The sequence below is a fragment of the Ostrinia nubilalis genome, chromosome 17 (assembly GCF_963855985.1).
Source record: "Ostrinia nubilalis chromosome 17, ilOstNubi1.1, whole genome shotgun sequence".
NCBI classification, from domain to species: Eukaryota; Metazoa; Arthropoda; class Insecta; order Lepidoptera; family Crambidae; genus Ostrinia; species Ostrinia nubilalis.
The window spans coordinates 11,885,887-11,913,771 of NC_087104.1; the positions used below are offsets into that span (position 1 = coordinate 11,885,887).

A 27,885-nucleotide genomic window follows, 5' to 3' on the forward strand; every position below is an offset into this window, starting at 1 on the left:
TGATTGGTCCTCCTGGCTATTACCCGAGTACAGTCCTAGTGAGAATGAGCGGTGGCATCGGTCCCGATTAGGTAAGTATTCATATTAATTTATTCACTTCGCAATGTTACAGGAGTTCCAACAATAAAGTGTAGTAGGTACAAGATGTTCAAAATGTTACATTGCTACCTCCTAGAGGTACCTATATGTGATTTGTATTGGCTACCTAACAGCGCTCTTTCAATCTGTCGTAGACCCACAAATAATGTCAGATATATTGAAATTGTTAGTCAATAAGGTTGTCAAACCACGAGTAAGCGACATCATAACTTCCTTTGCAAGAGTCGCGTTTTGACAGCTCATAAAAGTACTTCTATGTAAATTGATGGCCCATAATATGAAAACAAGAGCTGTAAAAGCTTCCTCTCTATGCCCTTAAGTTGCGTCGAGTTGCCCTTCAGGGTCCATGAACGTCAGTTAGTAAAATCATTCTTGACTATGCTTGAAATGTAATTGGTGCAAAGGACAGATTAGCAGGATAAAAATTGTTGAGAATTCACCCCTATTACGACTACGAGGATCCATAGCGTTTAGCTTGAGTACTGTGTCTTCGCATTGGTAACACCTTTCTTTAATATGAGTATTTTATCAAATACAAATTATTTCAACATTAATAAATCACCGTCGAACTGTCAAACGGCATCAAAACAAATTCATCGAGTCAAATACAGTCGTTATAAAACAATCCCAATCAACCCTCCCCCAGTTCTTTATTCAGTCGCAATCTATAAATTCAGTGAGCTTTCCGTCAAAATTCCGGATTGCCGTAGACCGTAATACACCGCCGCGGCGTCGGACGGGTTAATAAAACGAGTAATTTTACGATTATATCTTTGGAACCATAAAAATGTCGCAATGTCATAACATACGGAATCCTATTAAAGATAAAATGGCATGTGTTGAAAATACGTAAGCACTCCCCTGCATAGTTATTTGGATTTTATTATGTGCTCGCTTTTAGAATGTGCACACAATATTTTAAGCCCTTTTTATGGTATAGTAGGTTGTAAATGTTTCCATTTTATAACTTGTACGCAGATAATATAGGTACTGTATTGTTTTCATGTAGCTAACCTATTAATATTACTCTAACTATACATTTAAGTAACTGCTTCAAATAAATAAATAAATCCAAAAATATAAAAGCACACTCATAACTTCTTTAATTGGGCAATTTTCACAATTTTACGAAATTATGGGTGAAATAAGCTTTCATAAATAAACTTTGATATGCAGTCTTAACACTATAATATTTCAGTCCCAAATGCAAGCAAACTTAAGGTTTAAAATAAAAGGTTACTTTTAAATAATGAGGTGGTGAAAAGTGAAAAATTGGCGCCCAACGTGTAGCTATCGTGCGCTTATTCCAACTTTTTCATAAAACATGCAATTTAAAATTTAAGCCCAGCACGTAAATTGCTAAATAGGTAACTAGCCAGTAGAATATTTTATGAGCATAATCTATAGGAGGTTACGTTTTCCTGTAGTAAGAAAACAGTTAAGGATTTAACGGTTGATGTAAGTAAGTATAGGCTAGGGTACAATACTTACTTGAACTCTTATTGAAAAGCTTGCTAAAAACTCATGGAGTCACATGGAGTGGCTTATTAACGGTGGTCTGAAATAGGTATTAGCTAATATTTATGAAGATTTAGTTACTATAAAATGTGGTGTTTAAGTTGATTGATGTTCTATGTGTATTAAGTGAGGTGCATGTGTGCTATTTTCAAATTTTATTGGTTAATTTTTACAACCATTAAAGTTTAGTTGCCCAATACATTTATGTGTGGACGATAATCACCCTTGGGGACAATTACTACAAATAACATAAAAATCTATACAAACCTTTTCAACGATACAAATGAGGTGGATGACACTTCCCAGGTCGACGTGGTGTTCTCCAGAGCCCAGTATAAACGCCTCCGGCACCACTATCTGTAGTCGCACGTAGTGGGACACAATCCCTGTCCTTGTTGACACCTGGAAAAACAGAGATGTTCGTATCATTATAGTTAGTTATAAAACATTGAGCACCGAAAGTAAAATTATGATTAAAGCGCAAAAATGTTGATGATCAATCCGAAATTCCTAACCAATCTATAGCCACGATATCCGAACGGTGAAGGGGTCGGACTGGCCGACTCGAGATCCAAGGAACGCGGGTTCGAATCCCACCGCCGCTCGACTATTGTGGTAAGCCCACTCGTAACACAAGCTTATTTATCTGAACACGAGGGGCTAACGGGACTATTAGTAATTTGGGCAATACAAATTGCTAATAATCTTCTAAAAAATCATACGGAATGATCGGAAGGAACAAGGTGGACCGACGACCTCATAAAGGTAGCAGGAAGGCGTTGGATACAGGCCACTACCAACCGGCAAATTGAGGATATAGCCTACAGCCTCTACGCTCTGGTCTCACGGGTTGACCAACAAAACATTAATCCTTCAAGCTCCGCGAATCTAGACACAATAGATAATCAATTGTTATGAAATTAATTAATGCCGTCCTGGGACTCAATCGGTTAATGTTGGTTTGCACAATCTTCCTTTAACTTTTCACTAACGTCAAAAATCTGTCAAACTCCATAGAAAAAGCACCGGTTTTCGTGATAGTTACGGTTAAAGTTAGGTGGTGCAACTCAGCCTAAGGTTAGGTTGCACAATCTTATTATAACAAACGTCAACAGGCTGTCAAACTCCATACAAAAACACCAGTTAAGGTTATTAGTCACGGTTAAAATGAGATAGTGCAACTCAGCCTAAATAATTTAAACTTTGAAAATAGATTGCAACATAAACAAATCCATTTGTATTAATTATCGGATAATTAAGTAAATATCAGATAATGAACTCTCTGATGGCTGTGCAAATATGAATCAATCACATCGCCACATCATATTACGTTACGTATCGAATTTCTGATTATATTGTCACTAATAGCAAATAATTGGATTTGGACAAATGATATCTAAATAAAGAGCAGACAAAAAAGGTCAGTGTAGCAAAAAAAGACGGCGTTTTAGATGTAGACCTGGCTATTGATATTTTATTAATTCTGTGGAGACAAATCGTCTCGTTAAGGCTTTAGTACATCAGAATGTTATTAATTACTGTATATTTTTGTTTCAAAATAACATCATTAGTTGGTTAGAATTCATCAGGAGTAGGTACATAATCTGTTTCTTGAATAAAACTGATCGCTACCACATTATTGTACGACACCTGTAAATTGAATATAATTTCAAATTCCGTTAGGCGATTATCACACTGCACCGCGCTCTCCCGCGGTCCGCGTGGCGACATATAACGAATCCGCGTGTTTTCTATACAAACTGAGGTACTTGCATATAATGATTAAATCTGTCGTCCCGCGTACCGCGGCGGAGCGCGGTGCAGTGTGATAATCGCCTTAGTGCTAGTATCATAACATTAATCAATTAATAATTAGTCCTCAACTTAAGTGGCTTTTAGAATCCCTAACATCGTCAACGCGTCGACCGCCATTTATTAGCATAACAACCCGTTACATTACCTATTTGAATTGTTAAACTAAATTTTACAAGCGGTTACACGGGTTACCATCCAGAAAGGTAGGTATTGTTATTTCTGGAAGGTTACGGAACAGACAAATAAGATGAAAAGAATGCGCTGTAAGTAGGGCGTAATTAATTTGTATTGGTGTTTGGTTAGTTGTTAAACTAAATAAGTAAACGATTAAAACTGCCACGCAGTTTCGTGGTAGATGAGGATATTGAGGATCTTAAGACTACTTTCTATAATCGAGAATTCGTGGTAAATAATAGTAACGAGCTTCCAAATATATTCTAACCCCCTACGTTCAAATGGTGACTGTGTTGCGGCGCTTCTTCTCAGCAACTTGCCAAATTTTGTCTAGAAGCCCTGTAGGGCAGACAAGCATATTTACTACGACGGGACTGTTGGCAATTTGTGCAACACAAATTACAAAATATTCTCTATAAAATAAATAAAAAACATCATTAATAAAACTCCAGAAAGACAGGCATACCTACTTAGCTCTAGCTGTCAAACTATATCGCTTAAAACTTCATTCAATCTTGAGCATAGGTACTTTGATATAGAACAATATCAAATCTCTTGTTTAGAAAAGATTCATTCTTGAGTCTCATTCTGTAATCGTATGAAACGTGGAGTCTACTAAATCAAGTGATCTGCTCCAGAATTCATTTTATTTGCCCTAACGATTTCACCGTACCTCCCCAACTCATAGTGGAACTCCCAAATGATTTTTCAATACGTGAAATGATTTTCTTTATGTAAATATCCCGATTCGATCTGCTTACACCGCAGTTCCCTATTTAAAGATTCATTTTGGAGCGCGGAGGGTTTTTGTTGGTATCAGGATCTGTTTGTAAAAGATTAAGAAAAAGGTTTGGCAAAACACGATCAGGCTGCTGAGTTATTTATACCAGCGAGATTTTTTGCGTTCAGTTTTGTAATATCGTAGCATTATATCGAGTGAAAAAACACATATTAATTTTCTCCTACAACTATACGAAAATTCATCATCATCATTTCAGCCATAGGACGTCCACTGCTGAATATAGGCCTCCCCCAATGATTAGCAAGCTAAATTGGCAATGGGCAGGGCATATAGTACCTACGTAGAACTGACGGCCGATGGGGAACCAAGGTTTTGGAGTGCAGGCCACGTACCGGAAAGCGCAGTGTAGGACGTCCTCCCACAAGGTGGACCGACGACTTCTTAAAGGTAGCAGGAAGGCGCTTAATGCAGGCCACTACCAACTGGACATTATGAAAATTTATAATGAAGTAATCAAAATTTTAACAACTTTTCTGTTTTTAATTTAATAATTTCGTAACGTAGCAATTTCTGTAGCAAATATTAGAATTCGTAGCATTCATTTGGACTCGTAGCATGTGTAACATTCGTAGCTACGAAGTAGCACAGCTGTTTGTAATTTTACCCGATCGTGCGCCAGAAATTACGCAGGGTAATGTTTTTTCCAGTTTTTGGGTGTGTGTAATAATGCAGCGTCTAAAAGAATTAATCCCTACTAATTACCTATTATAAATGCGCAAGTAACTCTGTCTGTTTGTGTCGCTTTCACGCCTAACCACTGAACCGATTTTGATGTTTGGCATAGATATACTCGTAGTTTGAGTCCTGGGAAAGGATATAGCATAGTTTTTATCCCGGTCTTTGAAACGGGGACGCGCGCGATAAAGTTTTTCTGTGACAGACAAAAAATCACGCGGGCGAAGCCACGGGAGGAAAACTAGTATTAAATATCGTGATAGTAAGATTAACAAATCTTTTATTACGATTTCATTAGCTTTTAAACAATGTTTAAAGTACTTTATTACAGAATAAAGAAATGTTGTTAAAATCAAGTTAGACTTTTCAAACAACCCAGCTTCTTTCATATTACCAGAATGTAGTTTCTTAAAAGATTAAACTTTAACTCGCTTTCTGTCTTGCTCGTTGCGTGGGTCATTAAGTGGAATGAAACACACAAACGACTTCAAGGCACTTCTAATAACGCGGTTATTTAGGCAACCTAATGCTGCTTGTCCACAGGAGCAGAGATGTAGCGAAGCGGAGAGGTAGCGAAGCGGAGAGGTAGCGGAGCGGAGAGATGTAGCGGAGCGGAGCGAGGGTGGAGCCTGGTTTCCACTAAAGCGGAGAAGAGAAGATGTGTTTGAATAACCAATCAGATTTCTAAATCGAATCTGCGCGGAGAGTGATGTGAAAATAACGAAATCTGATTGGTTATTCACATAGAGATATAGAGAGATGCCAACTAATGCGCTGAGTTCAAAACTCAGTGTCGCATTAGAATATCACATACACAAAGTGATCAAAATATGTGCTCATTATCCACTGCGGTATCAGTACTCAACTTTAGAATAATCTTTAGTACTACGCAAGCACGCATGTAAACTATTTACATTATGACGTCGCTGCTGTCATCATTGCTGTCACGAGCAATGTGTTCTGTTTTTGGGCATATTGCTGCGACACCGGCCCCGTCCCCTTGTCACATCTCCCTTTAGTTTCTGTGATCTGTGGTTATTCATACACATCTCTCTTCTTCGCTTTGATAGAAACCGGGCTTTTCTCTTTTCCATACGCGAAGCTGGGCAACGAGCGAGAGTCATTTCTTTTTTTCGTGCTCCGCTTTTCCGCTCTGTTTCCCTGCTTATCAGTTTTGTATAAATTTTTAAATTAGATTGCAACATCCCTGTCTAGTGTAGCGGAGCGGAGATTTTATACAGGGTGACTGGAAATTAGTGGCGGAGCCGTTAAGGGAAGGTAGTTTAGGGTTATTCTGACAGATATTACTATGTGACACTAATTTCCAGTCACCCTGTATATTCTTTTGGTGGCTCCAACACCTCGCTCCGCTCCTGTGGACAGACTTGCACAAAACATTATGCGAGCCTGAAATTCGCACTCTCCAATATTAGGGCGAGTCTAAAATATTTGTGAATTTACATGAATATTTGCATTTGGGGCAAACAGTCTGCTATCGGCGATAACTTTGGGATTTCATTACGGTCGGGACGATCGACATTACTGGCTCGGGGCCAGAATCCAGAATTTTTAACACCCGAGTTATTTGGGTATTGTCAAGTTACAGGTGGGCACTTGAGGTTTGTGCACACACCTGTGTCTCTACGTAATTTCGTTATTACGAAGATTTGTAATAAAAGCTTAAGATACTATACTTATACTATAGATTTTTGTTTGTTGCGGCGCTTCTTCTCAGCACTTGCCAAATGTTGGTCTCGAAGCGCTGGTAGGGTAAAAAGATTATGAGACATGTAAAGGCTCCTTAAAAGCAAAATATTTGACGAAATTAATAAATTTTGACTTTGACTTAGACGGTTCTCTTTCCTTCTTTGAATAGGTACAGGGCAATGCCTAAGTTATACATATTCAGGAATTATGTAAGTATGATAATAATTTTCAGTGTTTCATTTTGTTGGGAACAGCAAAATAAAATGTACTTATACGAGTACGAACGAGCATCAAACAATACATGAATATTACTTTAATATGTTTGAATTTATCATTGACCAAAAACTAGTATGGTTTGATTTTGTCATTGCAGCTTTTATAAAAAGAAACCTATGAAATCACTGGTACGCAAACTGAATTCATTGTTTTTCAAGTGTTCTCAGGTTTAGTAAAGTGTTTTCTAAGCAGTTGTGCCTTCAAAATTGGTTATTGCTTTACTATCCAATCGAAAATCTGTTTTGATTGAAAGCAAACGACACTCATTCCAAACCAAGTTATATCCCAACAACCCAGAGTGGTCTTCGCGCGAAGCTCACAAAGCCATTGAATAAAAAGCTTTCCTTTGACTTTTTCTGCCTTGATCCCTGCCACTAAAAACCTCGTCACGTCCGCAACTGATTGTTTTGTTGCCCCTCATGTATTACATATTGTTGCCTACCCCCATTTACCTACCACCACAGTGCAGAGAGGTCAAGTAGTATGGAAGATTTTGTAAAAGGACGAAGTTCAGTGGCAAGGACAGGGAGATAGTGCAAAAGATTTGTTAAATAAGCAAGATAGTGAGAGAGGTAAGACAAGGGCATAGCGGTTAATTAACACAGTGCAGAAAGGTCAAGTAGTATGGAAGATTTTGTAAAAGGACGAAGTTCTATGGCAAGGACCGGGAGATAGTGCAAGAGGTTCGTATAATTTAAAAGAAAGCGAGAGAGGTAAGATAAGGGATAGAGGTAAGTTAGCAGAGGTAGAAGAAGTATTGCAACTCGCTATTTCGCTCTTGATATCTTAGTGACAGTAAAAGTAAAAGGTAATGCTGATAAGTAGTCGATAATAATATTGTCTATTGATACTAGGACCGATTTGTAAAAGATTAACCATTGATGACGCTGATGATGATAAATTACTACCAAGGTATTACTTAGTTAATATGTTCATAATTGTAGTTTGATGTTTGAATTTAAAAACAGTGCTATTTCTGTAGAAAAGAAAACCCTTTAGGTATCTAAAGTACGGCCAACGAGAAGCGATACCAAATGTAAACAAACCCAATGTCATGGGTGAACCCGTCTGACGAGACATTACGACAAATACACAAGATGGGAAGAGACAGAATATATCGACCTTTTGTGTCGCTGCTAGTTGGCCGTACTTTACCTAACTACATAATATTAATTTATAGGTATTTTAATTTTGTTCAGGTCATCGAGGGGTCGATGTTTTTGTACGGAGTAGGATTACTCTCCCATTTTTGCTTAGTAACAAATGTTATCCTACAGAAATTTGCTCGCGACTATGAAAATAAAATATGAGACACAGAGTTCCCGGGGGAAAGTTTTTAGCCAATGCCTTATTCAGGGGCCAAGTATTTGTTTATTTCTTTGCTCTTTCGGCAGAAGCCATATTGCTTTTGAAGGGAACGGCGACGAATTTTTAGTAGTTATCTTCGGTTTTGATTTTTGAAATGATCACCTATGATTTTAAATTATAGATATATCGTTCCCGCTCTATAGGTCAAGTGGTTAACTAAGTCAGTGTCTGAGGTACGGAAGCAGCACGGGAGGGTGTTTTTGAGACGTCAAACGACAGCGAGACTAGATTTAAGTATATGCTCGTATGTCAAATCATAATATTTAGGGTGTGGTTTTGTAAAACAACAGCCTATATGTCACCCCTTCCGTGCTGCTCATATACCTCAGGCACTGTTCGTTTTCAGCCAAATGACGTCCACTGCTGGACAAAGGCCTCCCCCAAGGCACTGACTGAGAGACTAGATAGAATGGCAATAGAAAAACATCTCTGTCTGACGACAGGTTTTACCTATTTCTCTTTTTATTTTATTTTTCTCTTTGCAAAATTATAGCCACGATAGCCGAACGGTGAAGGGGGCCGGACTGGCCGACTCGAGATCCGAGGATCGCGGGTTCGAATCCCACCGCCGCTCGACTATTGTGGTGAGCCCACTCGTAATACACGCTTATTTAGCTTACCACAAGAGGCTAACGGGACTATTAGTAATTTGTGCAATATAAATTGCTAATAATCTTTAAAAAAAAATCATATGGGCCGTTGACCTGCCTAACTTTTTCTATTGATGATAACTTATTTGAGAGTGACTTTGATTATAATCTCATCATGGTAAGTGATTAGTGATTAGATCTATGAAAGAGCCTTTGATCTGTACAAGTAAATACCTTTCACTCAAGTCTAAAGGTTGAAACTGAAAGTCACCTTTATTAGAGAACAATGAGCAGGCTGGATTACTAATGATACCGTTGTGTAGGGAGAATATAACGAAAATTATCTTTTGTGTATTTCTTAAGAACGAAAAACCTAAATTTTGTGTAGATTGAGACAATATTGATACAACATATCATACTACAGTAGGTAAACATAAATACACTGTACACTGTCTCCTACACTTCACAACTCCAATGCTCACTGTTAACAGAGTAAATACAAATGAGCAGGTCATCTTCATAGAAACGCACCGAGCGCGGTTTGTATGTGAGCGCGCCAATATACGTATGCGGCGCGCACGCACACACTGACAAAATTCGGCGCACCTCACCGCTAACACAGTATATATATATGAGCTAAAGCAGTACGGAAGCTTAGCCCTTTCGGCGAGTTAAATACCTACACTTCAACTGAGTGTTAGGGTTGGCACTCTTAATCTTTATAAAATTAATAAGGTTCTTACTTACTTATTTATTAAAACGTTTATTTAGGTTTATTAATTATCAAATACCTAATGGAATAAATTAATTGACAAAGTAGTTAACAAAAAAATAAAACGTTAATTAGGTTCTTTAATGATCGAATACATAATCGAATAAATTGATTAAGTACTATTAGAGGCCGGTAGAATATCTATTCTCATAAATAAAATACCGGATACTTACTTTCACATACCTATTGCCTCATTTTAAATACAGTTCATCACTTAGTACAAAAGCACGCGGAGAAAATTACTTTATCAAATAGAAAACATAAATTGTTAAAAAGCGTAATTTCGTAATTTAAATAGAACTACATATTACAAAATCAGATGTAAGCACTTTATTTTAATCATTTTTACAATTCAGAATTATTACGAAGTTTAAAAAATGAAAGTTCTGGTTTTGAAAATGCCGAGTTCAAGCAGCCGTATACTACGCAATACACTCGTGGTGGCATGTTTTTAAAAATACAGCGGACAGTGCATGCAATAAAATTATTATTAAAAACACAACGCGCGCGACACTCGCGACGGATGGACTGCGAGGTTCGCTTAGAGCTCGTGTAAAGCGTGCGTCTGTGTGCGTGAGTCTGATTTCGAGCGTTTGTATGAAGCTTCCGTCACAAAATATAACAGAAGACAAACTCCATACTAAACGCGCTCGAGCCACGCACACATAGACACCGCTCTAGCAAGACTGTCTTGGACGAATGCGAGCGCGACGTGGCGCGACAGACGTTCGCCACACGTTCGCTGTGGTTCGCTTGAGTCACGCGCCGGTCAACCGCCTGTAATATTATTTTGTTTTGCGAAATTGACGAAAATGAGTGAACAGAAAAAGTCGTATTTATAATTGTTCGGTATTTGGTTTTCATTTGGTACCGAATTTTCATTTTTTAAATTACCAGTTGATTCGGGGAGGTAAGTAAGTTATTTATTTGAATTTCAATTGAAATTGAAAGCCAACTCAATTATTAGGAATATCGAATTGTTTTAGAGAGGTTTTAGGAATTATTGGATAACTAGCTTTTGCCCGCGGCTTCACCCGCGTGAAATTTAGTTTGTCACAGATCGTCATAAATTATAGCCTATATGTTATTCAGGGTTATAAACAATAATACTGTAAAGTTACATCAAAATCCGTTCAGTAGTTTTTGCGTGAAAGAGCAACAAACATCCAGACATCCAAACTTTCGCATTTATAATTTATGGTTAAACAAACTTACCTTAAGTGAAGTTTGACCGTAATTATACGAGTCGCTGCATCCGAAGAGATTTTCATATTTACCAGGTAGTCCACTTCTCATTGTACTAGGCATCGAACATTTTAGAGCATACAATACAAAAAAGTACTTGTTATGACTCGATATCCGGCGGTAGTGGGGCACGCTTACGTCACACCCCTCCAACCGTCGAGTCGTCATTCATTTCAGAGTATGATTTCGCTAAAGTAAAGTAAGGGTAAGTTAAGTGTAAACTTAGGGGTAGGGCGGGAATGAAAATCTCTTCGGATGCAGCGACTCGTATAATTACGGTCAAACTTCACTTAAGGTAAGTTTGTTTAACCATAAATTATACTTCGTCGCTGCATCCTCGAGATTTTCATATTTACCAGGTAGATGTTTAGAGAGCTTTAGTGAAATCAAAACTATGATAAATACGTTATTTAAATAAATAAGACCTTTATAAAGAATATTTATTTATACATAATAGGTATTATCGTTAAGTAAAGCATTATCAAAATGCGTAGCAGACTAGGTCTTGCTTCAAAATTTAAGAATATAATTCAAGGTAATTTTCTAGATTAGCCTGCTGCTTTTCTTTTAATCGATTCTATGATAACTTTTCAACGATTAGTTGTTGCATGACGGACACTTTGTGCGGAATATAATTTTGGGTTATATCAATATAAGTATATAACTCTCACTTAATGAAAAAATATTCAAATATGTTTAATCTATCCTAGAGGTTCTTGCATTGTGGTAAAATTTCTTCGTAGTTTGAGATTAGTTTTTTAGTATTAGTAAGGATACGAATATAACTTGTTATTTCTGTAAACTTGTAAGAAATAATTGTATTTGCTGGAATAATAACTCTGATATTGAAAACAATACTTTAAAGTGCAACTGGGATCGCCCGGGTGCTAAATTATTAGTAAAATCACCGGTAAATATAATAGGCCAGGTGTCCCATTCTTCTGTGAGTTAATATTTTTACTACTTCTTTTTTATGTAATAAATACTTAATAGTATTCTGATGGTAATTCTCTGCTTCAAATAAAATGTAGCTGTTGTTTGAAATTTTGCCTTCGCTTTTAAGTTTACACAATAACTATTTTCTATCTGGGGGTCAGATTTTGTACATTGAGCTATGATAATTGAATTTATATCTAGTTTAAGATTTTTATTTCCCCAAGAATTAAAACATTTCACTAACGTGAGAGAAGCACAATGTTTAGTAACACTAGCTTTGGATTGGAAACATAATAAACAAACTGAGAACGATAACTTTATATTAACAGAATATAAAATTAAAGATTAACTAAATAAATGGGTACTTCGCAAAAATTTGCGCGCAATCCGTGAGTATCGCCAGTCAGCGTGCTCAGTCCGACAGAACGTCGGCACACAAAAGAGGTGGCTTATTCTAACTACGTTCAGGTAATGAAATGTTTTATTAAACGTTTTTGCAGATAAGTGTGTGTGTATATAAGATAGGATAGGATAACATTTATTTATTTATATTTTTGCAAACTGTAAAGTGGCGGACTTAATGCCAAGTGGCATTCTCTGCCAGTCAACCACAGGTCTAGTAGAGAGACTAAGGCGGTGCAATAAACATGAAAAAAAAAATATATAGATTTTGATATATTACCACTTTTCCTTTGTATATTACTGAGTTTATCTGTCAGTAGCACAAATTGAATTTTTTATTTACTTTTAAACGCGGTCTTAATAAAAAAAAGTTAAAATAAGTAATTTTAATACATCATGTCAAGACCGATTTCATGTATCGTATATAAGTATACGCTTAGAGCAGAGAGCGTTATCTAAAATTGTACTTTGATGTCATTTTTCTGAAATAAACACTTCATTGCATGCAGAGTTTACCTCTAATTGACTGTGTACGTTATAGATGTTATACTTAGTGTTTTAATAGAGCTTATGCTCTTACTTACACTTACACAAGAACTTATGTTCTTGGTTCTTGGTAAAGCAGTAGAATAAATAAATTAATTAATTTATTACTTTACTTTTACTAAGTAAGTAAATAGTACTTCAAAAAATAATATATTTCCTTGTTTTGTCTTATTGTTTGTCAAACCAATTGTGTTGTGTGAGACCCACAAAAAATAACACTCAAATCTTTTATTTCAGTAAGCTTGAAGATGTTACAGAGGTAACCTTACGGTAGCAGAAATATTCATACATCGCACAGCTGTCTGTAGCCGATTAACTGTTTCATAATTATGATGTTAATAGGTAAATATATAAATTAAATAAATAGGTAAATATATAAATTAAATATAATATATAAAATAAAAAAATATTTGTATTTATTGCTTATCATTTTTTGCGATAGAAAGAAACCGAAGTCACGAGATAATGTACTAACATGAAGTTGGGGCCATTTCCCACACTACATATTTAGGAATAAATATTCAATCCGTCATTCCTATAGAATGATAGTTTATTAGGTATTGTTAACGTTTGGATTCGTTGTTATGTCGATAATATTTATGGGAATATACCAGTTTTTTGTTAACTTTGCTAAAAGTAATATGAATAAGTATATTAAGTAATATCTTAAGTATCTTGCTTGTGGGATAAGACTCTTTACATAAAGTCATTAATTTAGGCGACTGAACTAAATTCTTTACTCAAGTAAAAGAGATGAACGTAAATGGTTTACGATTATCGTAGAATTACTCTTTCTCAGTTAAACTGGATTTGATATACATGTTACTGTAAAAGCTCGAATTGCAGTAAATCCTAAGATATTCTAGTAAAACCTAAGATCAACCAATTCCTAATGGTAAATGTCCCAAAAGGTTTGCGATTCGAACTCTTACCACCATTTCGTTGGTAAATCTTAGGATTTACATTAATGGCACGGTAAATGTTGAAAAACAAAACAAGCATTTTTGACAGGTAACAATCGGTTTTATCTACGCATTACACGAGCGCAGCCTTTTTGTATTGTTTAAATGTACGAACAATTTAAGAACTAAAAAGAAAGACCACGGCATCACTTTTCATTTTAATACAATTAAACAAACCATGATGTCACTGCCTTGTTTTTTCTTTAGCAACGTAAGATCATGTCATATAAAATACTAGCTTTCGCTCGCGGCTTCACCCGCGTGAAATTTAATTTGTCACAGATCGCCATAAATTATAGCCTACTAGCTTTCCGCCCGCGGCTTCGCCCGCGTGGAATTTTGTCTGTCATAGAAAAACTTTATCGCGCGCGTCCCTGTTTCAAAAACCGGGATAAAAACTATCCTATGTTCTTTCCCGGGACTCAAACTATCTCTATGCCAAATTTCATCAAAATCGGTTGCGAGGTTTAAGCGGGAAAGCGTAACAGACAGACAGACAGACAGACAGACAGACAGACAGACAGAGTTACTTTCGCATTTATAATATTAGTTGGGAAGTTGGGATATGTTATTCTGGGTTATCTATACTTATAATAAATCTGTAGAGAGGTCAATTCTGTACATGAAATATATTTTCAAAATAACTATCAGGGGGTGATAAGTGATCGATACTGATGCCAAAAATGCAATCAGTAAAATTTTTGTCTGTCTGTCTGTCTGTATGTTCCTTATAGAAACAAAAACCACTTGACGGATTTTAACGAAACTTGGTACAATTATTCTTCATACTCCTGGGCAGGTTATAGGATACTTAGGAATTCCCGCGGGAACGGGAATTAGCGGGAAAATCCTTTTGTACGAAAAATCTAAACCGCTTAAGTTAGACGTTTGAAATTTGGCATGCAGGTACCTTAGTAAAGTTAAAGCTTAGTTACAATAGGATATTGCAAAATTCCCATGGGAACGGGAGTTAGTGGGAAAAAACATTTGTATGAAAAAATCTAAACCGCGTAAGATATACTCTTGAAAGGACATTGGGAACTTTAATATGAGAAAATGCCCCAGGGCGGACAAAAATGAAACGTATTTTATTTTAAAGCTTTATACTTGTAGGTATATTCACTTAAAGCGCTATGTTGTGAGATATGGGAATTCTGAGATATGACGAGTCTAAGTTGAAAATATATTTGTCTAAAATGATTTGATATTTTTACATGTTATGTTGTTTGGCATTGCAGAGTAACCAATAAAAGTAAATAAAATAATATAAATAAATAAAAAATATAAATAAAATAATATAAATAAATAAAATATTATAAATACTTAAATTAATATTAGACAACATCTCATATTACTCCAACCCAAAATAAGTAGCTAAGGCATTTGTGTTATGGAAATCGGGAACGACGAACCACAACACACCCAAACCAGAGACAATGTGAAAAGATCGTTTTCTATATTGTCCCGGCCGGGAATCGAACCCGGGACCTCAGGATTAGCCCGGCACACCTTGAAAACCGGTGTGTGCGCCTCTCCGCCACGGAGGTCGTCAAAAATGTTACCTAAATGTAAAATGAAATAAAATATTAAAACTTCATTTTCTCAATATTCCCATATAAGAGAGAAAAAAAAATGCACGGAAATTCATTGGATATTAGTATGTATCATCTGTGATAGGTTTCGTTTGTGTCCGCTACTTTTCGAAAAGTGGGGCAAAAAGTTCCCAATGTCATTTGGCATGCAGGTACCTTAGTAAACTTAAAGCTTAGTTGCAACAGGATATTGCAAAATTCCCACGGGAACGGGAGTTAGCGGGAAAAAACATTTGTATGAAAAAATCTAAACCGCGTAAGATAGACTCTTGAAATTTGGCATGCAGGTACCTTAGTAAACTTAAAGCTTAGTTACAACAGGATATTGCAAAAATCTCACGGGAACGGGAGTTAGCGGGAAAAAACATTTGTATGAAAAAATCTGAACCGCGTAAGATAGATGAAGGGGGGGTAAAACGAGATCCACGCGCACGAAGTCGCGGGCGGCCGCTAGTAAACAATAATACTGTAAAGTTTCATCAATATCAGTTCAGTAGTTTTTGCTTGAAAGAGTAACAAACATCCACACAAACTTTCGCGTTTATAATATTAGTAGGATGCAGGCAGTACAAAATGTCAGTGTCCTAGATAAGCTAGATCTGATATTTACAGGTATGCGCTACTCATAGCTGGGCATTAACTCGTTAATCCGTTAATCGTTAATTAACGAAGTTAACATTTCTATTAACGGATTAACTTTTAAGTTAACTTTAAAAAATGTTAACGGACTCGTTAACTTCCGTTAAATTATCCTAAGTCCGTTAATCGTTAATCCAGTACCTACTTTTTACCAAAAAGATACAGCAGGCACGCTGAAAAACACTAGCAAAACGCGTTGACAAGTACGTTCGGGCTTCCAGAACTTCCAGAACCTAAAACAACAGTTTTTGTAACCAGAACGTGCCAGAACGAAACGATATAAAATATGCAATTTTTTATTTATTTTCAAGCTTTATATGACTTCACTTGATAGTATATTATGTGTGAGACAAATCTTGCAACTGAATTTAAGAGCAGTTCTCCTCAACCGATTGAGCTGAAATATGGTATTACCTATGTAAGTACATACTATGAAAATGCAATGTCATGGTACCATTAAGCTGGTCTGATGATGGAGTCAGGAGGTGGCCATGGGAACTCCTAAATGAAAGGGCGGAATCGCATTGAATTTGGGTTCGTTGGGTTTGTCTTTTCGAGCACTTTAGTACTAGATGATGTCCAGGGTCCTGATAATGGAGTCAGGAGGTGGCCATAGGAATTCCTAAACGAAACGGTGGAAACTTAGTATCGAGTTTGGATTTGTTGGATTTGTCTTTTCGAGCACTTTGGTGCTAAATTGTATTGTAATTGAACCATAGCTCTGAGATTGAGATATTATAGACTAAGGGCTGGTGAACGCCAGACCTACGTCATTTTATAAAAGCTGAAAGTTTGTCAGCGTATGTTCCCAATATAGGTTAGAATGTTGGTGGATTATGAAGTTTGGGTCATCGTGGCTTTGGCAGCTATGCTAAAAAAAACTGTCTGGCAAGGAGTTGGAACTGTCAAAACTGTGTGGCTGATGTCGAAACAACTTACAATCATTGCCTAAATATTATACATAAAAATCAGATTTTATGGTATAACGTAATTACAGTCTATTAAATATACAGAAAAAGCCACCGTAAAAGTTAGGCTTACGTTATACCATAAAATAAAAGCCGATTTTTAAATAAAATATTATGCTGCGTTTACACTGCGCGGAAATAAGCCAAGTCAAGTCAAAAAAAGAGAGGAGTGGGGATGAAATTCATTCATTTTTCATCCCCACTCCTCTGTTTTTTTGACTTGACTCGGCTAATTTCCGCATAGTGTAAAAGCAGCATAAGGGCAATAATTAGAAGTAGTTTCCTCATCAGCCAGACAGTTTCGACAGTTCCAACTCCGTGCCAGACAGTTTTTTTAGGATAGCTGCCAAAGCCACGATGACCCAAACTTCATGATTCACCAACATTTTATCCTATATTGGGAGCATACGCTGACAAACTTTCAGCTTTTATAAAATGACGTAGGTCTGGCGTTCACTAGCTCATATTCTACTACTAAAAAGTGTAAAATAAAATTATAATAATAAAAAACTTTTTTAAAAACAAGATTTTATTCTGAAATGCATTTGTTACTAAAACGAAAAAAATAATTGTATGCAAGGTTCAAATAATTTCGAAAGCTTATTGTAGCGCAAACATAAAAGAGGAATAAATTCCATGCATGATACAAGCTTTCGAAATTATTTGAACCTTGCATACAATTATTTTTTTCGTTTTATTATAATGTGTTAACGGATTAACGATTAACGTTAACTTGCGTTAAATCTTGCTAAATGTAACGTTTTAAGGTTTAACGAAGTTAATTTTTTTATTAACGGTTTAACGATTAACGAAGTTAACTATTTGATTAACGGTGCCCAGCTATGGCGCTACTATCAATGATGGGTTATTATAATTCCGATTTGATTATTATAATTCCGATTGTCTAATAGTTGATGAAAGTAAGTAGGTAATTAAGAATTACTCATTGTTTTATTCCTAAAACCAACATCTACCAGCTGACAGAGGTAAAACCTAGCATATACTGAATTCGAATGGTAAAAGCTCGAAAAAATCGTCGTATTTTCAGAAATTCTTACATTTACCAACTCATGTCGGTAAATCCTAAGACTTACACTTAAATCTTAAGATTAACCGTAGTTCGAGCTTTTACAGTAACATACATATCAAATATTTATGTATAATAATTATGTATAACTATGTATTGAAAAAACATTGCAGTTCTTGGGTAGACCAAAGTGAAAATGTTTATAAGTTGTTGGCATAAGCTTCTGTTTTGTAACTATGGAATGAAGCTGGTATACTGGTTTAAATTAAACCTTATCACGAGACCAGAATAAAGCGTAGAAAGCGGAAATAATTCGCTGTTGTTTGTTTTGTACGAAATTGCTGCAGCAATCGCTGGTCGTCGCTGCTGTTCATAAGGATGACCGAAACTGAAACTGCTGATGTGTTTTGGCACTCAAAACCTAAAGGTAGGATTACTGCTATTAAATATCTGATATAATCTTAATAATTTTGGTGTTTATCATGCCACCGTTCAATAAAGCTGCTGCTCAAAAAATTGCGACAGTTGCACTACTACTGTAGGGTGTTGGTGATGTTTGCGCACGCGCACACATACAGTAACCGGATGGTGTTGAGGAAAAGAAGTGCGTGAACCGGTTACCCCACACAGAGGCAAATATTCGAAAATAATATTTGAACATTTAAATAACATTTTCTTGATTTAGATTAAATTATTCCTATTGTAATTTTAATTTAATTTATGGACTTGTATAAAAGTTTTAAATAAATACATCTTATCATTTTGTGTATTTTTCTTTTTTATTACTATTTCTGCGCTTCCTCGAGCAGTTACCTTGAGGGATAAGCCCCCCGTTTTAATTTATTTGCGTAAGACACGTGACAACATGTGCAGGTATTTTTAGTCAACTTCTGGATTGACTCGTCCCTCAGTCAATTAGCCAAGATTCGCCCAAGCGTTCAGAATATTATCTCATCTCCAAATGGAGTGCGTACACCTCAGTTTTACTTTTTAGGCTGACCTAAGCCTTCCAAAATATTATTGGCTAACGGGATAACTTTTCCGTGTCTGAAGTTAATACAATTTACCTATGTAACCTCTATATTCGGTTTTGCTGGTTTATCAGACTGATATTTCCTCCTGTGTTGAATCATCCGATTCTTTTGATATTTCGAATCACTACTCTAGGTAATAGTTATATGACCTCAATCGCATCGAGGTTCTTCATAACGATTATGGTATTTCGGTAGTAATCGCATTACTACTCAAGGAAATACATAATATATATAAGGTCTCGCTGATGGTTTACAGGTTGATTATTCGAAATCATTGTTTTAGTACAATTGAATATAGTTTCTTATTTTATTTAAATAGTTTAAACAAAAAATCTGATAGGTAGGTCCTGTATGTAAATACACCAGCTAAGTAAATTTAGTTACGTTCAATAGTAATTATGATAGCAATGGACGCACTCACCTTACGACACCGTTTTTCGGACGGGGCGACATAGGTCGCGAAGGGCAGTTGCAGAGCAGCTGAACCACGACGGGGTCCCACCTGGGCGCACGGGAAGACGACGGGGCGGCGGGGCCAGTGGCCACGGCAGGCGCGCCGTGCGGAGGCACGCAGCGAGTTTTTATTCTTGTGAACTGTATGTCGGTAGTAATCGCATCACTACTCTAAGAAACTCGTATTTGACCTCAATCGCATTGAGGTTCTTTATTAAGATTTTGGTATTTCGGTAGTAATCGCATCACTACTCTAAGAGATTCGTATTTGACCTCAATCGCATCGAGGTTCTTTATTACGATTTTGGTATTTCGGTAGTAATCGCATCACTACTCTTAGGAAATACATAGATTACCTTAATAGCATTAAGGTAAGATTCCATGAACACGGTATGAACTTCATCACAGCACAACTCACATCACAGCACAACTAGTGTTAAATTAGTATCGAATATATTACGTACCTATGTACGAGCACAGATTGAACATAGTCAAAAACATTTTGCCATTCATTTTACAGTTGGGTAAAAACAAAATAATTGTTTTAAATATTCCCCAAACTTATCTGCCTCTCGGTCGGTACACTCTTGCCAGAGTGGTCGTAGTCATCATTGTGATTCACGATGAGTGATGTTTTTTGCAATACGGCGCGATTCCTCGCAGACTGCAGCTTGCCAGGCACTTTCGTTGGCGGAGCACTTACTTGCGGGCCTTGCGGCCTTGATCCGGTCTCCTGATTCCCCAACAGGTAGCCATTATTATCCTCCAAATGTCGCGTCGCTCTAGACGACGTAATAACTGTGTATTTTATCGAAATGTTTACTTTTATGGTCATTTCACATTTAAACACACACGAAGCACACACTTTTTCCAATTTAATTTAATTTAATTTTTGCGGCACGAACGAGAAATTTCGATGTTACGATGCCCGCACTATCGAAGCGAATGACGACTCGACGGTTGGAGGGGTGTGACGTAAGCGTGCCCCACTACCGCCGGATATCGAGTCATAACAAGTACTTTTTTGTATTGTATGCTCTAAAATGTTCGATGCCTAGTACAATGAGAAGTGGACTACCTGGTAAATATGAAAATCTCGAGGATGCAGCGACGAAGTATAATATTAGTTGGATAATAGTGTCAACCACTCAACTAAATACTACTTCCTTCTCGTGTATTTGTTTGCAAACTATGACTATAATAACGTACTAAATATAAATAAGTATACGTGGATATCTGTTATTGTCTTTCTTGCATAGTATTAAGAGTAACATTTTTCTATCGTAACGAAATAAACGCAACACATGACAAGACAACCCTAGCGCGACGGCCGAGCGTGCGAGCGAGAGAGGTATGCAAAGCGAGGTACATACATGAGTTTACCTTCTGTTATATTTTGTGCTTCCGTACTGTTTGATTTATCTACTGTGCCGCTAATCACCGCTAAACTTTGTCAGTGTGTGCGTGCGCGCCGCATACGTGTTGGCTGGCGCGCTCACATACAAACCGCGCCCGTGCGTTCCTATGAAGATGACCTACTCATTTGTATTTACTCTGCTGTTAACTTGCCAACTTGGGCGAACCAAACACTATCCCTCCCGCACAGTTATCTACGAATACCCGAACAGTAAAAAAAATCTCGTATTCTTTTACAATCTTATTTAGAAGGTTACTACACCTAGTCACGCCTACCTAGTCTTGACTGAGTAAATGATAGTTTGTTTGAGAGCCATTATTTCTGTGTCAACGGAGTTACAGATGTTTACTTATTCGAAATAATGTTAACAGTTATTTATTACCTACATAATTTTTTGTTTGTGGGCTTTGCGCATGCTTCGTCACAAGACAAACATTGTTGTAAATTGTTATAATCTCATGTAAGTGAACTACCCTGAACTACCATTGAAATTAACTTTAATATAAACTAGCGACCCGCCCCTGCTTCGCACGGTACAACACACGGTTCCTCTTGAATTACTCTATCTATTAAAAAAACCGCATCAAAATCCGTTGAGTAGTTTTAAAGATCTAAGCATACATAGGGACAGACAGGAAAGCTACTTTGTTTTGATGAAGTGATTAAGCATTAAACAGCTACTGAATTACTTGAAATTATAATCTGGGGGCACGGCAGTGCCCCCACCAAGTCGAGCAAAAAAGCGGCACGGCCGTACCATCCTTTTCTCGAAGCAATTCAGGCCATTTTCGACCGCCTGTAACTTCGTTGTGGATAAAACTAGAAGGCTGAATTTTCATTAGCTATGCAGGCATTGTAAAGACACGGTATATTTGAAATTTCATTCAATTTGAACCAGTAGTTTAAGAATTATAACGGGTCAAAGTTACTTAATTTTGTCACTCACTGACTCACCGATCATCAAAACTCTAAGGCACTTCTAGCAGACCTAGAAGCTTCAAATTTGGAATATAAGTAGTGTTTGGTGTATGAATCAAGGAAAAACTAAAATATTTGGGGGCACGGTAGTGCAACCGCCAAGTCGAGTAAAATTTTTCATTTTCGGTCCAGTTTTCTAGATACATAACTGCTGTCTACAAAATACAAAAAGAAATGAGATTTGGGGGCACGGTAGTGCAACCGCCAAGTCGAGTAAAATTTTTCAATTTCGGTCCAGTTTTCTAGATACGTAACTGCTGTCTACAAAATACAAAAAGAAATGAGATCCCATCAAAAACAATACTTGTCAAAAAAACCAAGTCTCGCAACTCAGTTGTTCTACGGTAAAAAGTTGTGAGATCCATGTAATACCAAGTCCAGGCCAGGAAATCTTTAACGTTTTACATAAATATATTGACTTGGCCATCGCACTAAATAATTTAATTTACACGTGTTTTCATGCGATGGCCAAGTCAATATATTTATGTAAAACGTTAAAGATTTCCTGGCCTGGACTTGGTATTACATGGATCTCACAACTTTTTACCGTAGAACAACTGAGTTGCGAGACTTGGTTTTTTTGACAAGTATTGTTTTTGATGGTTATGGTTTCCGCAGAATAACAGCGTCATGTTCTGGGTTTTATTACTACAGAGCATGACCCATGCTGAGCGGTGGCCAATTTTGGTTCAAACTACTACATTCTTACTTTTATTATCTGTGTTGTTGTTGTTAAGTTGGAACCAAAATAAATTGTTTTTCTTTCTTTCTTTATAATAGAAACACAAGAACTTTGAAGAAAAAATCGTTAATTTCGCATTTTTAATGACCCGGGTGTCGCTTTCACTGTCGGTACCTAGCACATGAACGTTCTACGAAATGGTAAATTGTATTTCATTTCCAGGTAAAGGATCTGAAAACGTTTTATAGAAGACAATCTCTGTGACGGAACGAAATGCAAAACTACGAATAGTCCAATATCGACATCCAACATCGCAAACACGCATGTACCTATCCACGATTTTTAATATATTGTTAGGTTCTTAGAGAGAAGTTTTCACCCAAGTTTGCAACTCTGAAAACTCTGTGCTATTCCCATGGTGACATTGTGGTATGGTGGTATAGCTCGCAAAGCTCATGGCCGCTGGGGCAGAAAAGTTATCGAGTGGCGATCACGAGCCGGAAGACGTAGTGTGGGCAGGCCTCCCACTAGGTGGAACGACGATCTGGTGAAGGTCGCAGGAGGTGCCAGGACACGGGCGGCGCAGGACCGGTCTTTGTGGAAATCCTTGGGGGAGGCCTTAGTCCAGCAGTGGACGTCATTAGACTGAAACGAACCAACTGCAAAACTGGGAAATTTTGAAACATTTTTTCACTATGCATTTTAGGACAAAGTGATTCAGGATCTAATTAAACTTGTCCATCCAACTTGTCAAAATTGTAATTAATTGTAAAATCCCAGTTAGCTTTAGCATAAACCTTATTAGAAGTTAGTTTGAAATATCTTCAACACCTATTCAGCCATTCACAGCTTAGGTTCACTCCATATCTCCTTGAATACGATGTTCTAAAGATGTTTATACTTGTGATGTATCGTGAATCGTTTTATACCCTTCTCAGACCAATCACCGTGTCTAGGTCGTTCGGCATCCCAGAATATTATTATGGACCATCAAACTGATGTCTATCTTACAATAAAGCTTATGTAACATGGGTCGTTTTTGTCTATGATTGACAAGGCATTTAGGTGTTTATTTGACTTATTTTGTATTTGGACCTTCATTTTATTTAACTTGAACCTACAGTGTATATTCAATACTGTTGCATTAAACTTCGTCAATTTTAAATACAATTAATTACTTCGATATTAAAATTTCTTAGCGAATAGAGTCGTTTTTCAACTTCCGCTTGCCGGGCGGAAGGTCGTGGGTTCGAGTCGCGCCTTAGGCAGTTCGATTTTTTCAAGTTGTTTATTTAATATAATTACTTAATTGCCTTAAAATATGGTCGTTTACTCTTAACATAACATTTTTACATTTGGGTTTATTCGTGAAAATATTAATTTATATTTATTTTTAATAACACTTCATTGCATTCTGTGGGAAACAACATCATTTACGTTTTTTAGGTGTGTATATGAATTTCACAACTTCATATAATTTCGATTATTGATTGGTTTTGATTGGTTGAATATCAATGCAAGACTAATCACGAATAAATCTATGACTGATGTTCAATCGAATTTTGATCGTTGTTTTGTGACATGGAATTTAGAATTCTGTTCTTATTCTTGGTGTGTTAACTCATTTCTTCAAAGTGTGCAGACGTAGCAACAGAAGAAGACAGTGAGTTAAAACACCAAGCGCAGTATCTCTTAGGATAATTTAAATGCAATAACTACTGAATTAAATTTTAATTCGCGATAATCACCTGCACGAATATCCAATATCGAACACCCAAAGACCGTCTGTCGAAATATTTATTTACACATGAATCGAATTTACCGAAGATCAGCATAATCCAATGAAATCCAACACGAAAATTTTTAATTAACGGCAAAATGAAAATGGCACCCTTGTGTCATTGGAGCATGATAAAAAATGATTGAACAAAATTGGATAAGTCGTCGGTAGACTTGCAGATTTTATGGACGTTTTTGATTTTACCGAATGAAACATTCTGGGAAATGCTTTTTTTGATGACGGCGGATGATTGCCAAGCTGTCGGGATTCAGAGTTCAATTTCAACGCGCGTTTTTCATCGCGACATCAAATGAAAAATAAATCGTTACGGATACACATGTCAGTGGAACAAGGATGTGATAATGTGGAAGTGCTAGCAATAATAATATTTGCTACTGCATTCACAACTTTACTTTGAAGTATATATCGGTATAATGTATCACAACGTCGCGTTAGAGTATTGCTACGTTATAACATGAATTTAACACACGAAGATGCAAAAAACTCAATACTACCTTAGGACTAACCCAATAGTGCAAAGCGAATGAAAGATGATACAATAAGATCTAAATAACATTAAAGTTGAGTTGCACCACCTAACTTTGACTGTAACTAAATATAACGATATCCGATGCTTTTTGTATGGAGTTTGACAGATTTTTGACTTTTGTTAAAGTAAGATGGTGCAACCCAGCCTAAGTAATGAGTGGTTAGTTGCCGGTCGTCGGTCAATTAGACTGGGGAGAAATTTATATCTAATATCCCTATTATGAGTGGGCGAAGAGGTTAAAAATCAAACTTCTCCAGAGATTATTTCCGAGGTGGAATGGTGAGAGCCATTCCAGATTAATCCTAGACTAGAGATTCTCAAACTGGGGTACGTGACCCCCAGGGGTTTGGTAGTGATCGCAAAGAGTTCGGGAACAGATTTCACATAATCACAGTTCAAAAATAACTATTTTAACTCGCTTACACCCGTATTCACAAACATTACTACGAGGTCTCACAGTGCGCGTGGACGCACAGGGTGACACATGAACCAATCACAGAGCTCTACTCAATGCTGTGCGTTCGATTTGCTGTTTCTGAACAAGAGTCAAAAATGTTTCAAACTCCATACAAAAACACCGGACAAGGTAGTGCAACTCAGCCTTAGGGTATTAAAGAATTCTTTAAATGGTTCTTAGTTATCTGTGGAAAAAAATATGGCGTGTCTTGGATCATAAGTTTGAGAGCCTGCAATCTAGACTCTTTAGAGTCAAAGTTTCTTTCCAGCAATTGAACAGCTTTATCAAGGAACTTTGCTTCAAGCAAGGATCTCGGAAATTATACTTACACTTTGTAATGGTAACATTATCTGGGGTATCAAAAGTTTTAGAGTGAGACTAACCTACACCTATTATAAAGGCGGATTTATATTTGGCTGTTCTGTTGTGTTGTGGTGACGCATCAGAACGGATACATTAAGGCTGAGTTGTACCTAATTTTTACCGTAACTATAACCATAACCCGTGTTTTTTTATGGAGTTTGACAGATTTTTGACATTTGTCAAAGTTAAAGTAAGATGGTGCAACCCAGCCTTAGACTGAGTTATGGTACAACTTACTTTAATTATAACAAACGTCAAAAGTCTGTCAAACTGCATAAAAAAACTCCAGTTATCGTTAAAGTTACGGTCAGAGTTAGGTGGTGCAACTCAACCTAATTATGGTGGCGTTTAAAATAGAGTGTTGTGTCGTAACGTGATGGCTTCTCACGTGTCGCATCCTAAATGTATGAAACCGATTCTGTTCTGGTGCGTCACAATACAATACGTCAGACAAATATGAATCTAGCTTAAAACTATGCGTGAATCCAACGTAACTTGGTACTCCTCGTGCCATTGTGAACAGTCAGCGTCAAAATAGTTCATGACACCCAAAGTACCTAGTCAAAAAGTTCGCAACACGTCTTTGTTACAACTTTACTGGACCACTTTGGGTATCACAAACTATTTGACGCTGACTGTACCTTAAACAATAAAGCTTAACCCATTCAAATTATCAACATTTCACGCAAAACGCGTGACAACGTTTAAAAAAACCCTTTCAAGCTTAAACACAAATTCGCTTGAAAGGACAAGAATTCGGAGTTGATGAAAAGGTAAGGCTTAAGTTCTCCTAAGGGAAATTCAGCCGAAATAACGATCCAGTCAAATTGAGTCTTAATACACCTGAAATTAGGGATTAAATTCGGCGGGCACGTCGCGTCTTCATTTGAGATTTTATTTACTTCAGTGAATTTTGTGGGATTGGTTTAAGATTTCCCATATGGTTTTTATATGGGTCAGAGCTGTCGAGTCAGCGATTATATTATGGATGACTAGAGACGGGCCTGGATTTGCTCGAGTCCCGATTTGACCCTGTGGGAATTACGACAATTCTTTCTTTAGACGCCATTTTTCAAGAGATGTTTGCTTAATTTTACTTCCAGGAATTATGAGAAGTGAATCGTAATTGTATTGTCATTCTAATTTCAAAAGATTATTATTGAATGCAACTCTATTTTAGTGTTTTGTTAGTTAGTGAATTTGTTATTTAATAACTAATGAACGAAATTTAAAAATAACCAGTAGGAAGAGTTTAAACAATCAATACGAAAAACGCAGCGTGGGACGTTCACCCACAAGGTGGACCAACCCTGTCATACAGGCAGCAGGAAAGCGCTGGATGCAGGCCGCTACCAACCGGGCGATTTATTTATTTATTTATTTATTTATTTAATTAGGACAACCAACAAGACAGACACAAATTCAAGCAAAGGGGTTTACATACATAATTTTGCCTTAGGACTAGGTGCTATCTTAATTACAGGCTGCCACGGCATGCAAAAGTGGACTTTGACAGAATATGAAACTTAAACGTACAGCTGATTTTGACACAATATTCAATTTAATTTAATTTATTTCCATTCAGAACAATTTTAAACCTCAAATTTAACTGGCAGATCTTGGCTAAACGGACACATGTGCAAATGAGAGTTGTATTTTTTTCTTAAATTTCCCCAGCGAGTCAGAAAAGATATCTATATCTCCCTCCTTACTGCACCTATTATATTGCCTCTGAAGCCTATTCATGGTGGCGATGTGGAAATCATTGGGAAAGACCTATTTTCAGCAGTGGGCGTCCTGTGACTGAAATGACGATGAATACGGAAGTACTTACGGTATGTATTTAATGGTTTCAATGTAAAATGTTCACAATTACGTTCAAACATTGTTTTGAACGAACTACACATAGATTCGAAAATGTACCGAAGTGTTAGAAAGTAAAAGCATCCTTACTATTAATTAGTTTCCGTTTAACAAAACAAAGTTACCGTAACAAGACAATACAAACCCATTCAAGATGGATGTAAATTTAACTATCGAAGTTCCATACAATGTAAA

General features: G+C 36.8%; 1 protein-coding gene across 1 annotated transcript in view; it reads right to left on the reverse strand.

Annotated features, from left to right (window-relative positions):
• The window catches only part of LOC135080264 (hemicentin-2-like), a gene marked incomplete at its 3' end in the record, with an annotated part of 312,023 nt that overhangs the window by 627 nt on the left and 283,511 nt on the right, over positions 1-27,885 (reverse strand). Inside the window, exon 7 of the mRNA XM_063974951.1 lies at positions 1,885-2,019. Coding sequence (XP_063831021.1) covers positions 1,885-2,019 — 135 coding nt within the window. The remainder of the gene's footprint in view (positions 1-1,884; positions 2,020-27,885) is intronic.